The sequence below is a fragment of the Ochotona princeps genome, chromosome 4 (genome assembly GCF_030435755.1).
Source record: "Ochotona princeps isolate mOchPri1 chromosome 4, mOchPri1.hap1, whole genome shotgun sequence".
Classification (NCBI taxonomy): Eukaryota; Metazoa; Chordata; class Mammalia; order Lagomorpha; family Ochotonidae; genus Ochotona; species Ochotona princeps.
In genome coordinates this window covers 74,253,811-74,269,984 of record NC_080835.1, presented here as the reverse complement: position 1 = coordinate 74,269,984, position 16,174 = coordinate 74,253,811, and the positions used below count along the sequence as shown (strand labels likewise).

The 16,174-nt window shown below is 39.0% G+C and overlaps 1 protein-coding gene across 7 annotated transcripts in view; it reads right to left on the bottom strand.

Moving 5' to 3' along the window:
• Window positions 1-16,174, bottom strand: part of CADM1 (cell adhesion molecule 1) — a 358,979-nt gene that overhangs the window by 48,801 nt on the left and 294,004 nt on the right. For all 7 annotated transcript variants that reach the window (XM_004585098.3, XM_004585099.4, XM_004585094.3 and 4 more), the window contains 2 exons: window positions 10,384-10,521; window positions 7,286-7,444 (listed from right to left, as the gene is read on the bottom strand). In XM_004585098.3, the coding sequence (XP_004585155.1) occupies window positions 7,286-7,444; window positions 10,384-10,521 (297 nt within the window). The remainder of the gene's footprint in view (window positions 1-7,285; window positions 7,445-10,383; window positions 10,522-16,174) is intronic.

Below are 16,174 nucleotides of genomic sequence, written 5' to 3'. Positions count from 1 at the left end.
TGTCTCCACCATTGGTGACAAGGGCCCAAGACCTTGAGTCATTCTCTGTTGCCTTTCCAGGCACTCTAGCAGCGAACTAAAGAGAAGCAGAACATTGAGGTCTCCAACTGTTATTCAAATGGGATGCTGGCACTGCAAACTAGCAGCTTTACCTGCTGTGACATAGCACTGGCCCCAGTTTCGTGGATCTCAAATTAACACAAACAGAATAATATTTTATTTCATGATGTTGTGGTAGGAAATTGTGTTCCCACTGCTCTTTAAGGGGGATATATACTCACAGAACCCTCTTTCATATCTTTGGAGAAATCTTCCAAATTTAAAAGCAAACACCGGGCAAGAAAATCCATAAAGCAAGATTTTCTATACAAGAGCACTACTTTGGTAGTGATTTTTTGTTTTGCTTTGAAATTCCTGGTAACTGGAACATTACCAGTGCCTGACATATAACATACATTCAATACATATGTGCTAAATGAGTGAAGGCAGGGAGGAATGGATGGATGAGAAAATTGAGAAATATTATAGCAGGCACTTCTACTCCTGGCTCTACTCCTGATTAAAAACAAAATCTTACTACAGATCCAGCTCAGTTCTCATCACACAACCTAATCATGTCAATCTACTTTCTCAAATGTGAAATCCAGTCCAGGTGTTCCGGTTCACACACCTCCATTTCGCTACACATTGACTTGGCATTTCTGGTGGATCTGAAAATGGTATCTTATAGGAATTCATAAAGGATGTTGTTTGCCCATTCTTTCTGGCTTTGGATACCAGCTTCACAGTCATTTAACCTTTCACAGAATCACAGTTTGACCCATTAAGTGAAGAGAGTACATTGGAAGGCAAATTTGCCTGTGCAGAGCCACAGAGATGAATTTTTGGACAAACACATTAGGTCAGTGAGGTGTAGGAGGTGGGCCCTTGTCAAATGGGCCTCTTCCTGCAGGAGTGCCTTCAGAAGACAGAGGCTTTGCCCCTCAAGAGTCATTTGAGTCTTGCTCACAATGCATTTGGTCCAAAATTCACTGCATTTCCTCAGTATTGGTCCTTTAACCTTCTGCTCTCTACTCCTTGCATACTGCAGAATTCCCGGCTAGCCATCTATAGCCTTCCAAACATCAGGAACTGTGCGCATCACAACTCTGGTAACACAAAAACGATGTTAAAAAATTTGGCTTCAATCAAGGGGCCTTCCATGCCTAGATTTATATTTCATGAAGAATAATAAATATTGAAATAACCTCCCTGAAACTATCCATTGCTAAAAGGGGGGGGGGGGAAGCATAACAAAACACCGAAAAGAGAGTGGAAGGATGAACACATCCTATTAAAAAGGAAAACTAGAGATCAGAGAAAAACAGGCCAAATGTGAAAACACCAGCTATTATGCTTTGAAGAATACACCCTGGGAACAGGGCTGATGGGGGAGCGGGTGTGACACAGAGTGGCTCCTGGAAACCAAGTCTTATCCTCCACTCTACATGGCAAAAACTCACTGGTTTCCAGGTTTTTATCCTGCCTTTCACGACAGGGCACTATCGATATTATAGCAACATTTATTTTGGCACAGATAAGGAAGAAGGTTTGATCATCTCCTCAATGTCCAGATTTTCCCCCAGCAGTGAGGGACTGAAAGAAAAAGAAGAAAAAAAATCAACAAAACAAAACCAAACTGACCCATCCCTGCATCTTGGATGAACAAGAATATGGATTTATAAAAATACCTGGCTCCATCTAGTCAATAAAACTCATTTTGAAAATGATGGCCATGTACCTGATTAACTGTCAGGTGATAATCAGAGCAGAGAAGCCATTCAAATACCCAATCGGAGAGGCTTTGTTTTCTTTCTCCTTTTCAAAACCCAACTCTCCCATTCCTTCTTGCATGTGTGTGTGCGTACACACACACAACACACAAACACACATGCAGAGGAAAAAACCTTCCAAAATGTGAATTTTTTGGCAAAACATTTTAAAGAGCAAGGCTGTGATGGGTGAAATCAAAAGACACACAGCAGTAATTCAAGGGTTTCATATTCGCCTCTGTCAGGAGGAAAGCTTTCCTCTCTTGTGCACTGCAATCTGAATTCCACACGGAGGGTCACAGCTCTTCTTTGAATTCCCAGCTTATGCTGCTATGTGTTGCCACCTTGATGTTATTTAGACAGCTTCCTTTTAAGGCTCAGACAGTGAACTGTTCTCGTTTAAACAGCCTTTTTTTCTAACAAGAGTGCATTCCCTAGGATCCAAAGCTGTACTAACCGTGCTACAATTGTGTCACATTCTGTTCTAACCAACCACAGTGCAGATCTGGCCAACAGCACCTATATTGGCATTTGCAAGGATAAAAAAAAATGCACAGGAAGATTTCTCAGGTCATATAGCTAAGAACAGTAAAAAGCAAAACCGCTAGCTGCCTAACATCTAAGAAAACAGAGCCTTGGATTATAGCTTGCAGATGTAATTATTTTCCATTTTAAACAGTTAACTGTGGGCTGCTGTGGTACCCTTGCTGCGTCTCAGAACGAAAGCTGGAAAACCAAGAGCCCTACTGTATGTTCCTAGTTCCCAGCAACGTTCCTATGAGAAAACCTTATTAATGAGCTTGCAAACGAGCACCCAACAGGGAAATGTCACAAACAAGAGCGGCTAATGCCCCAGAAAATCAAATAACTGAGCACTTGGTTGATTGTGGTGCCTTTCATATTTGTAATAAAAAGAGGGGGGCTTTAATTCACTGATTCTGAAGGGGTCAACACCTTGCTGAACAAAACAACTCATTTATTTATGTTCAGAAATCTCCAGATGATAAATTACATTGATGTTAATCACTTCAATGCATACTACACAATTAATATCTGTACTCACCAAAAACTTAAGGATTATTAAAAGTATGACAGCATACACATCTGGCTGATTTTTCACATAATTGGGCACAACAATTTCTCCTGGTACCACAAATAATGGTACTAGCAAGCAAACACTGCACAATTCTGGTTCAATTAATTAGTACTTAAATCCACAAGACAAAAGCAATTCCAAGTTGTAGCTGAAGCCTTCTCTTCTATGTGATAATGGTGGCGCTCCACAGTTTATTAGGAGGGACAAGTACAAACCTTCCCATTTTTTTATCCTTCCTTTTTCCTCATACTTGAAGATATTTAAGAGCATACAATTAGTGTCTATCCTTTTCCGCTTTAAACAAATCCTTATATAAAAAAAGATGTAATGTATACTGAATTCAAATCTATTATCTCTCACTTAACCCTATTCATATCCCGGCTAACATTCATTTGTCTTGGATGGAGTTGAGAGACATTTCCATAAGCCTCCATGGCCCAAAATGGGTCAGGGTTAAGCAATGTGAATGTAGTTAACAGCATTCATATCAGGTTAGACTTGCCCCAAGGTCATCTTATTTACTCAAAGGACAATTTCAAGTCTACGAAGTGCTCGGTATTTCCTAGTGATAATGTTTATCACTGATAATATAAGAAATCTATTTAGATGACAAAGGACAGGAGATTATAAAAAACTGTATAATTGTTTTAATTTTTGTTAGACATACATAAGTAAAAACAAACAAAATTCATAACTTTTAAGTTTTTTTTTCCCCCAAACATATGTTTTGGTTGCGATAAAACATCTAAGTGACTTAAGGAAAATTTCAAGTCCGGTACAATGACTAAATCCTCAACTTGCATCCACCAGGTTTCCATAAGGGTGTTGGTTTGTGTCCTGGCTGCTCCACATTCCATCCAGCTCCCTGTACATAGCCTGGGAAAGCAATGGAAGATGACCGAAAGGCTTGGGACCCTGCACCCATGTGGGAGACCTGGAAGAAGTCCCTGGTTTCAGATTGGCTAAACTCTGTGGCGCTGCAGCCATTTGGGGAGTGAATCAGCAGATGGAAAATTTTTCTGTCTCTCCTTCTCTCAGTAAATCTGATTTGTCTCTCCAATAAAAATAAATACACATTTAAAAATAGAAACAAAAAACCTAAAAGCAGTTAGGAAAGCTCTAAGAGCAAAACAGACTCCTTAAACAGTGAGCCAAATGTGGTGAATATGTGATTTTATTAATTTTTTCCAAGTCTATAACTAATAAAGGATTTTTAAATGAGTCAATAAACACCAAGATGGTTAAAAACTTCTGACTAAGTTTGGGTCAGTTTGAAAACACTTGTCCTCACTTAGTGTCCAAAATAATTCAACATGCATGAGGTCTGCTGCTGGCTACTGAGCAAATTATTATAAGAATCTCATGCTTCCTTGCGGCCGTGACGTTACGGTGCAGCTAGTCGGCAGTCACCAAAATGCTATGGGGAATTGGCGCTGCCAACACCGCCTGTCATTGATCCATAACACTTCAAAGCCCAATGATGGAGTATATCGAGCATCCGAGGCAGGTGACTTTTGCTACCGTATGGGTGCTCATGTTCAATGAAAGTGAAGATGGTAGGAAACGATGCAGCGAATGCCAATCATGTTTAAGGAAGTTACTTCAGGAATTCCTGGCTGACTCTGCCTACTTCTCAATGGTACTCTCAGAATGGAGGCTGCTGACGTGCCACATGACTTTCTTCAGCACAGACATTAAGCAGGTGATTGCGCAAATATCTGAGTTCCTCCCATCCATGTGGGAGACACCTGCATGAAGTTTTTAGCTCTTGGCTTCAGACTGGCCTAGATCTGGCTCCTGTGAACATCTGGGGAGTGAGCCAGCAATCAGAAGATCTTGCTCTCTCCGTCTCTGCCACTCTGTCTTTCAAATAAATAAATTTTTAGAAAGTGATTTTCCTATGTAAATGCCAAAAAATGAAGCATCAAGAATACAACATTTGAGTGACTGAATGTTGCATAAAATACAGACTTTCAAAAAAAAAAATACAGACTTTCCCATGAAAATATATTCTGTTAACAGTTTAAACTAGTCAGTAATAGGGTGCATGCCCAATTCTGGAGGCTTAAGATGTCACTTCCATGCAGTTAAGGACTAGTGGGCTCTTTGTTAGACTGAAATCACATGGACTCAGATACGGAGCCTCACTATTTTTCTTGGAAGCAGAAATCCCGATTCCATCTATAGAATATGGAAGACAGTGCTTACATGGATCATTCTCGCATTTTCTAAGGAGGAGGAGGTGCACTGCCTGAATTATTTTGCATTTCGGAGTGAGTGTAATTCTGTAGGTGGGTGGGGCTATATTGCTATATTCTATTTAAAAGATACTCTGAGAAACTACTTAAGCAGTTTAGGGGTGTAAACTGAGCGAATATCTACTCAGGACTCACAAAGGAACTAATGTATTATTAAAGCTAATGGGCCCCTACAAGGAAAGTTAATGGATATTAAGTTTGCTTAAATGAATTACATATTAGCAAAGTCACAAGAAATCTACTATCTGCCAATTTAGATAACATCTGATCATTTCTGTTTTCCCATTATAGGGACATTATACCACAATAGTTTTAGTGATATGAAAATTATAAGCATGATGCTCATAATGAAGCTATATAGTGAAGTGGATGAAATGAATTAGCAAGAAAAACCTGCATTGTGTAATGTTAAACTGAGCTAAGCTCACAGAGTAAGAAAAGGTTTGAATGGGATGATCGTCTTTCAGATGCAACTTTTTATAACTTTCTCTGCCCCCTGTTTTGTTCAGGTTATTTAAATAGCTGGTTAGGATCAGAAAGAGCTGTCTCTAAAGATATGTCTACATTCTAATCCCTGGAACCTGTGAATGGGGCCTACTTTAGAAAAGGGGTCTGTGTAATGGCGACTGTCACATCTAGTAACATCTCATTTAACTTCATGGCATTGTAAATTTCTATTTTTCTTTCTACTGTCGATTTTGTATTATGACTTTTCATTTAAGGGGACGTACAGCAGCTGTGAAATGGAGATTAACATCCAGATGTGAGGATGCAATGTAGTATGCATTTCTACTTCCAGACAAAGATGGACTTACAATGAAACTGTTCACTATATCTTGACAATAGGATGCTGGACTCTCTGCCATTGTCCATGCCTGCAATGATGGACATATGACTGAGTATGAAGAACTATATTTTAGTAATGATATAGAGGAACTAGGTGGGAGGGGAATTGGGGAGGGGATAAGGGAAATGCCAGGAGCCTATGGAACTGTATCATAAAAATAATAATAATAATAAAATGTAAAAAAAAAAAAGAAAAGGGGTCTCTGCAGTTAAGGAGCCTGAAATGAAACCATTTGAGATTATGAGGTGAGTTCCAACCCAAAAACAAGTGGCTTGAGAAAGAGACACGCAGAGAAGAGAAGGCCGTATGAAGATGGAGGTGGATTCCTGGAGCCCTCAGAAGCCCGAAGAGGCAAAACACAGATCCTCCCTTGAAGCCACAATAGGGAGCACAGCCTTGCCAACTCATTGATCTTGGTTCTGGACCTTCAAAATTGTGAGAGAACACATTTTTGCTGTTTTAAGCTACCAGATGTGTGGCGATTTGTCACAAAAGTCCCAGGATATGAGGAGTGACTGTCGGCCCAAGCACACTCTTGTAATATTTCCACTCTGTATACTCAAACAACACTGGGATTTTTTACAGGTCAACTTACAGGAGCTTCTGAAAAAAGGCAAGAAGCTGGTACTTGGCCATAGTCTTTGCCCAAGAATGATTATGTACAGGAAATACAATGTTATTCTCATCAGAATGGTCCAGAGAAGATGAAGAGAATGTATTTAGTTCACAGGGCACAGTAAAGAGACACCCTCACTCACTATGATCTAGTTCTTATTGATAAAATCATCAAGATTGTGGCAGGGATCCCAAAGACTTCTACTTTTCAACTCACTGCGACAAGTTAACCTAAAATAGAAGACAGCATGCAATTTAAAACAAAATATTGATACCTGATGGGAATAAAATCCCTTCTATTAAAAAATTCAACAGTCAACGACAGGACTGATAAAGGAGGAGGATTACTCTGGATTTTGAAATTTGCTGGAAAATGACAGTCTATAATCAAAGAAATCCAGTCATATGTTAAAGCAGATTTGGAATCATTTTAGTTTGACATTTGGCTTTACTGTAGTATTTTCACTTCCTCACTGGCATTTTGTTATATACTAGGATTTCAGTAAAACAATCTTTTGATCATTATTTTATCCAGACAAAGGGAATTTCAAAAGTCTGTTTATACTATATACATCGCAAGTGACCAATAAATGGTTATAGAGGAGTTTTTTCACAGCTGTTCTTTTGTGCCCTCAAAACAAGGTTCTGGCCTACTCACACTGAACTTCTAGATACCGCTGGGTCTGCAAGTTTCCAGTGACTGCGGGGTGCTCCACCTGGCAGATCACCGGCACCCCATCGTCCTCCTTGTGCACCTTCAGCATCAGCTGGCTGGTCACGGTATACATGTCTGACCACTCTTCCACCTCCGATTTGCCTGCCAGACAGAAAATGGATTAAGCAAACACAAGTGGGTAAATTTCCATCTGTCAGATTTTCGTTCTTCCCCCAATGCCTCCCCAACCCTAACAACGCTGTTTAATCAGTATGGTGGAAGCCAATCAAGATAAGGGTCATCTGTGGACAGATAACCCATAATACTTTTCAATCTTGAAGAACCAGTAATTAGGACACATTTGAACCTCAAGTAATCTACATTGTTGTTTTATTTTTAAATTTTTTACAGATTTACTTTATTTATTTGAAAGGTAGAGTTACAGAGAGAGAGAGAGAGAGGATAACACACACAAAGAGGGAAGAGGTCTTCTGTCCACTGGTTTACTCTCCAAATGGCCACAATAGCTGGGGGATAGGCCAGGCAGACACAAGGAGTCAGGAGCTTCTTTCTTCTTCTCCCACATGGGTGTATGGGTCCAAGTGCCTGCGCCATCCTCAGCTGCATTGACAGGTAGCTGGATTGGAAGTGCCACCAGGACACAAACTAGGCCCATCTGGGATACCAGTGCTGCAGGCAGCAGCTTAAGCTATTATGCCACACATCTGGCTTCTTCTTTTAATTTAAAAAATTTATTTATCTTCATTTTATTTGAAAGGCCAAGCGACATAAAAAGAGCTCTTCCATCCAGTGCTTTACCTCAAATGAGTTCAATAGCCAGATTGGACCCGGTCAAAACTAGGATCTGAGAGTTCAATCTGTGTCTTTTGCATGAGGGACAACTACCCAAGTACTTGGGCCATCATGGCTGCCTCCCAGGGTGCATAGCAGAAGGAAGCTGGATCTGAAATGGAGCTAGGACTTGAAACAAGAACTGTTAGGAGATGTGGGCATCCTAAACATCCTCTTTACTGCTGTACCAAACGTCTTCTCTACACTGTTTTTCATAAAATGCTGTTATATAAATTTCCTCTATATTAGAAGATAGGAATTCAAAGTGTATCTATTTTGACATGTGGCTGCTTATGTTATTCAAAAAGAGTAAAAGAAAAGTGGTTTTTACTCCTAAAACCATCTAAACTTCAACTATCTAGGAGGCTGTCACGCCACTTAAAGATTCTAGGACATCATCCAAATCCCCTAAGTAATTCAATCAGCAATAGAGATATAAACAACCCCTTTTGCCTACCCCCATCATGAACAATTAGGAGAAAAGTAACTAAATGGATTTACATAATTGAAATTGTAATTGAAATGTTTAAACTCTGAGTCCTCTGGAAGACCACAAAAAATGCAGTGGCAGTGGGCTAGAGCGAAGTTAGATCCAGGGCTTCGGGCCAGATGGAGACCCGTCCAAGAAAACCCAGAAGAGGGAGGTGGCTTCCGGATGGAATGAATAGGGTGAAGTAGTCCCCTCCTGAACTCAGCACTCCCTGGAACATGGCACACCATTAATTTTCTTTTAATGTTTTGTACTTAATGGGACACATTTAATGGCTCAATTCACTGAGGCAGAAAAGAAGAGAGAAAATGAAAAAAAACCTTCCTTCCTAAACCATACCTAAGAAATAGGAGATCAAAACAGAACAGGTTCTTAGAAATTTAGCCTGGTATAACTTTATCTATTTCCAGATAGAGATTTGTAGGTCCTTTTGCTAAAAAGGCTTGTTATTTTGTCTTAAAATGTTTACTTAGCAAACACACAAGCACTTACTTTGATCCAGGTACCAGCCAAGTGCTTTACAGATATTCACTTATTCATTCACTTTATAAGAATCCTGTAAGGTATTTCCCCCCACTTTGGAGGAAACAGAGGCACATAATTAGCATTTCTGTCCAATCAGTAGGAAAGTCTTATGGTCAGGGTTCTACTTGCAGGACAACATGGGAAAGAATATGAGGGACCTACGGCATGAGGAACTTAGTGTAACTGATGAAAACGGGTCAAATACAATAAATACTGCAGTGCTTATCTCACACAGCAGCTACGGTGGCAGGAATCAAAATGTGGTGGCTGGGGCTGGTGATGTGGCAGACCAGCTTAAGCCACTAGCTGCAATATCACCATCACTAGGAGCACTGGTTCGAGTCCTGGTTGCTCCCTTTCAGATTCAGTTCCCTGATAACATGCCAGAGAATAGCAGTAGATGGCCCAAGTTCTTGGGCCTCTGCTCTAGTGCAGGAGTCAAGGATGGACCTCTGGAATTCTGGCTTCACCTTCATCTGCCCCAGCTGTTGTGGCCATTTGGGGAGTGAACTAATGTTTGAAAGATTTCTCTCTCTCTCTCCCTCTTTCTCTCTCACTTCATTTCAAATAAATAAATAAATAAACCTTAAAAAAATGTGGATGGCCTGACCCTGAGGGAGAGGCAATGGGAGCAGCACAAGGGAGTAATCTGCACTCGCACCATGAAACCAAAGATTTAACCAAAGAACAGGTTGGGAGGTTGAGGCAACTCAAGGATAGTTTTCACAGGAAATTTGGTCTCTGTAAAACTCACAATGAAGATAAAATTCTGAGTTCACTGAACACAACTCAATAGATGTCAGTATGATTTAGAATTTGCCATGGGAGACAGTCACGTAGTTAAACAGTTGTGTAACATGAGAATGCAGGGCTCTGTCCCACTTGGAGTCGCAGAAAAGACAGGACTGAAGCAATGAGAATTGCAGTTACACATACAGACAGCTTGGAACTCAGGGAATAATTAACACTTCTTCCTAATATGAAGAATTCTGGTTTTCAGGTTTTGACTCTTCTGGGTATCTGAAGAGATACCACAGAATGAAGGCAGGAGATAGAATAACATGTAGATGTGCTCTGGCCTCAGATGTATTTAGCAAGTGATTCTAAACCATTTCTAAAAGAGTGTTGTAGCTACAGGGGCATGTTCTGCACTTGTCTTTAGTTCCCACAAACGCATACTTGCTAGAAGCCAGTGCTGACTAGTCACTTCCCAACAAGGCAATCTGAAGCTTACCTTTCAGCTCCTTGTTCCCTTTGAACCACCTGATAGTTGTGGCTGGTTTGCTGGCCATGGCAGTGCAGTTGACTTCAATCTCCTCACCTTCCACCGCAGTGTCCTTCTGGATATCAATCATCAGATTGCGTGGTGGCACTACAAAGCAGACATATACACTGTGAAAACACATAATCCACTTACTTTTTCCTTCAAAAATTAACTTATTTATTGGAAAGGCAGAGTGACAGGGAAAGAAGGAGGAAGAGGAGGAGGAACAGGAGAAGAAAAAAAAAGTGAGAGAAAGGTTGATTTTTCATCCATCAGTTTATTTCTCAAATGGTCACTATCAGCTAGGGCTGGGCCAGGGCTAACTCAGAAGCAAGTAACTCAGTTGGGGTCTCCCATGTGTGTGGTAGGGATCTGAGTACCAGGGCCATCTTCTGCTGCCTCCCAGGCACATTAATAGTAAGACAGAGCGGTGGCAGAGGTTGGATTTGACACAGTCACACTGATCTGGGATATGGACATTCAAGTGGCAGCTCAACCCACTGTGTCATAATGCCTGTCCCTAGAATCCACTTCTGTAACACAGAGTTTTATTCATCAGAAAATAGCACTACTGCTATCAGAAAGAAGGCTAAAAATACACGTTCCTAATGGGTATTTATAACACACTGCTTAGGAGGAGGAAAAGAAATGTAAAATCATCATCAAGTAAAGTGAAATGAATGAATTTGGAACTTTCACCTTGTTGTATGAAGTGGCCAGTACCCAAATGGTCACGTTATAACCATGTATTTCCCTATAAGTCATCAGAAAGCTAACCAGAAAGTGTGTCTAAGTAGGAGTACACACTACTGAAATTACCAACTTTATCAGAGACCTCGGAAAGCAATGGTTCTCCTTAAATTCAACCTTTTGATTTCAGTCTCCATAGCAAAGATTCCAGAGTGGACCAGCATCAACCAAAACCGTGGGAACCTTTAAAAGAACCTGTCACTGTAAACGCACATAGAAAAACTGTCCCTTAGAACAAGTTCATCTAATTAAATGGTTCATAGAGATCCATGGATGGCATTGCAATCAAATCCTTTGGATATGAAGATACAATAATATTAGGAAATGTCAATTGGCTTGCTTCAGTCATCCTGAATCCCCAAGCTCCAAATTTCAGAAATCAAAGGTGAAAGAGACCCTCAAGTGTTTCCAAGCAGACTTATATATCAGAATCAAAATCACTATTCTGAGAGCATATGAACTGTAACAAAATGGCCAAAAAGAGATTTTTTTTTTGGCTGAAATACTGAATGCTGAATCAAGAATATGTAGGGTGGCTGTGATGATTGATGATGAGGGAAAGTATCTGTTTAATGAATCAAGAGTTGGCAGTGAAACTTCTTAGAAGGTGCAACCTTACCTCAAGACTGAGCCTCTTGAAATAAAAATCAGTAAGAATACTGAATTCAGTAGAGTGAATCTAAGAATATGTGTCCTGACCACCATGAATACGCAGACAGTTCTGAGACTTATGATTAATAAGTTTCTCAACTGAGAAGAGAAACAAGAAATTAAATATGTATAAACATGCCATCCTGATGATCAAGTTGAATAATACATCTCTAAGACTGCTTCAATAAATTATGGGATTAAACCACGTATATGGAATTTCCAACTGTTCCAGACTAATGTGAAAATTCTGCCCATAGGAAGATTTTTACACTGCAATGGAGCACTTGGAAATTCTTATAGAGAACGTGAAAGTAAAAGGAAAGTAATTTGCTGTATATATTTCTCAGCAAGATAGTGTGTGGTTCTGGTGCTGGTGAGGCATATAATTACTAAAGCCAAAGCACCCCTCTTCCTTGTTCCCTGTATACAGGAGAACAACATATTCATTCAATTGGATGTTCTGCTGATGTGATATGGCCTGAACGAGTACATGACAAAGAACTCCCATAGTTAACATTTAAAGAAAAAATAAGCAAAATGAGAGATAACTTAGTAGTTTATTGGGATTTGTACATTTGTCAGGATTTTTAAGAGTCATAGAAAAGCAGGAGCAAAAGAAAGGGGATGATCCAGGTAGTCGTATCCTTAACGTGCTTATCCATGCTGGTTGGCGGTCAGCTATGTCTTAGATTTTCATCTCACGTACGCAGAACGTTGATGGAGAATACACGGAGACCAGATGTTTAAGATCAATGTAATAGCTACACTGAACAAAAAGTGCTATTGTTAGATCAAGTGTCTCAAGAAAAGATCGTCCACATCTAAAGAGAACTAGACCTTGGCTAAGTGATAAGGAATAGTCTAAGAGTAGATAAAGAGAAATCCAAGGTACAAAAGATACAGAAGTGTCCTCTCAAATGACAAGAATACCTTGCAAGGCCATGCAAAATTAACATATGAGGTACAGAAAATAATTTTTGATGTTGACAAATGAAGTGATTCATAATGGGAGCTATCAGTAAGTAATGGAAGCTAATCCCAAAAGGACAAATACATATTCTTCCTGATATAAGGCAATCTTCATGCAAAATACAAAACCAATAGATATATAAGTAAAAATGCATATACATCTATTTATCCAGAGGAGCTGTCTAATGGAGGCAAGAATACTGTGGTGATACATCACAGTAAGCATCTCTATCTCTGAATAAAAGGTGGGATCCCAATGAAACTGTAAAATATATCTTGACAACAGAATGCTGAACTTTATACCGTTACCTATACCTACAACATCAGGATACATTTAAATAGCAGAATGATGGACTTGCATGATTGTACTAAGATGGAGGAAAACAGTGAGGCAGGGGAAGAGGAAGGGTGGGAGAGGAAATCCCTGAGTCTAAAGAACTGCATTATGAAAAATAAAAAAAAAATAAAAACAAAAAACGTAATTAGTGGGATACGAAGTTCAGGAAGATGGGTCTCTTAGAACATGACAAGTGGACAAATGGCTAAATCTAGTATCAATGCGGGCAATTCCTGCAGAGGGAAGCACAGCAGATACCACTGTATCTGCACTACTTTTAGTTTTGATTTGCTTGATAAATCATTGTGTGGAAATCTGGGAAATCTGAAAGGAAGAGATTGTGCTATAGACAGCTAGCGAGCCTCAGTAGAATTTTGCCTGAAATCTAATCGGTGAGGTATGAATAGCTCGTTGTCTGTACTATTTTCTTCCATACTCTCTCTTTTTCCAAAATGAGGATGAGACATTATCTCTCCTTACCCCTTGCTTCCAAACCTTTACTAACTTCATCTCCAATGTTATTTCTTGGTAGAAAGTCTTTATTCTTTCAATTTGGTCACAATGATGATATAGCAACATCACCAATAATGTGTGCTGGTTCAAAGAAAATAAATGTAAATGAACAGAACAGATGAGGACAGGAGACAATTCAAAGCCTCCACCAGATTTTGTCCAGGGGCTGAGAGCTAGACCAACAACTTAGCCCTTTGGTATTATCCATGTTCATTTCCCTTCTATTGCAACAGCTTCATGCTGACTTTCTATAACTTCAGAGTGATTCCTGTACCAATGCCAACTCCCAGGATTATGTTCCCAAAGAGATGACATTAGCTTTAACTTTACCCAAAATAAAAGTGCGGAAAAATTCAAAAGCTGACAATGTGCCTAGTGTTGAGAAATAAAAGACTTGTTTACTGTTTAGACCTTTGTCCTGAGAAAGAGCTAAATTATTTTTTTTAAAAAATTGTGACCAGTATTTCTGATCTTTGCTAAGAGTAGAAGAAATAAGCTAGTGGGACTTGTTTGGTTTACAAATAATGTGAGTCCTAATGTCTTTTAAAAAATTTTTTAGTAAGTTGAATCTTCTCAAAATTTTTAGGAGTAAGAAAACTTTGCAAACTACAAATTAGGTAGATTTAAATCTTGCTGAGAACAGAAAATCTTAAAATGCACTTCAGTCTATTAATTCTACCCTATTTTTCCTTTCATTGCATAATGTCTAGTATAACACAAAAGAAGTTAGTAATGTATAAAAATCCATTTATAAAAAAATGAATTAAAACCTTGGCTATCCAGAAAATACACTTACACACGGTCCACTAAACAGACACACTCAGTAAAGATTGCCAGTAGTCTTTAATGAAAATAACCAAAGACCTATCTAAGGAGGTGCATACAGATAAAAACCTGAATGGAAATCACCTAGACAGAAATGTTAGAAAATAGCATGATATGTCAAGCTTCTTCTTAGCTAAGATTAAGTGTATGAGTGCTAGTTATAAACATTACGCCTATAATATCATTGTTAAAAACCCAGCAATATCAAGATGAAGTCACATTAATTGCAACAAATGAAGAATCTTAAAGCTGATCAGTATGTGAATTGTCACTCCAAGACCCTTTAAAATAATTGGATTCTCCTGTTCCTGGAATCTTACGAGTGAACACTAATCCTAGAAGGACAGTAATAATATTAGCTACTATTATCAGTAAGCATATTAATGTTAAAATAACCTAGTTTCTCATTCATCTCTTCTTATGAATAAGGAAACTCCTATACCATGTTCAGGAGAAAGAAATGAAATCAGCACAGGTGGAAGGAATGAGTGAGGACCCTAAAAAGTACCCGAATTCACACAAAATACCACAGCAGGATTTTCAGTTTATATATGGACAAGATGCAACTGTCAGAGTAACTATAGCACAAATAAAATTAACAAACACACATTCCTATATCTTATAATTATGCTGAAATTTTTTCTGAATGCATCAAATAACTAATAGATACATGCATTGAAATGATCATCTTCAAACTATCAAGAGATTTGACAGCTGTGTAAGTACTTGTGGAGGCTTTTCAACGAAGATGCTAATATACCATTCTTCATTCATTATAAGATCTGAAAACTCTAAACCTTAGGAAGGTCTGAATATATGAATATGAGTAGAAATTGTCAGATTTTGGAATATGAAAGGCTCAAACACCGATGACAACAATTTTCTTCTGTCAAGGAATCCTAGAGTAAATTCAATGGGTAGAATATTAAATGAATACATAATATCTGCAAAAGAACATCTAGTATTACTTCCAATTATATTTAAGTTAATGCTTCTATAGACCAGAAACAGGAACCTGTTACTTCTAGAATAACGAAACCTCCAAAAGGATTACAAGCATACTGCTTCTTAACAGTCTACTGCTGGCGTGCCAACTCCCAAGCACAGAGTGTATTATTCGTAGTCAAGCTGGTCCAATGCAATGGCTCTAAGAACAAATGTACCAGGCAGGCAGTGAATGCTTGCCAATGGCCAGATTCCTGAAAATGAAAGATGTGAATCTTCAAGAAAGAGATACTGAAAGAGCAGCATTCAGGATTCCACAGAAAATGACATGGACTAGAACACACAAGGGTTGTGAGATGGAATAATAAAATTGTTTCAAGTTCAAAAGTGCTTGATTCTTAACTGAGTGCTTTGTAGTCTGGGAAAGATGGCTAACCTTGGCCATTACAGTTTTCATTCCATGAAACTAAGATATTAATTACAGGTATACACAGCAAAATATTCTAAAAATTGAAAATACTTATAAGCACAAGTACAGCAAAACTGGAATGAAAAGTGTGAATTTAGGGACTAGAACTGTGGTGCAGAAAGTTAAGCCACTATGTTTAACTTTCTAGTATCCTATATGGACACCTGTTCAAATCCCAGATATTCTGCTTCTGATCTAGCTCCCTGCTGATGGCTTGGGAAAGCAGTGGAAGATGGCTCAAGTGCTTGAGCCCCTGTAGAAATGTGGGAGGCCTGGAAGAAGCTCCTGTCTCCTAGGTTCAG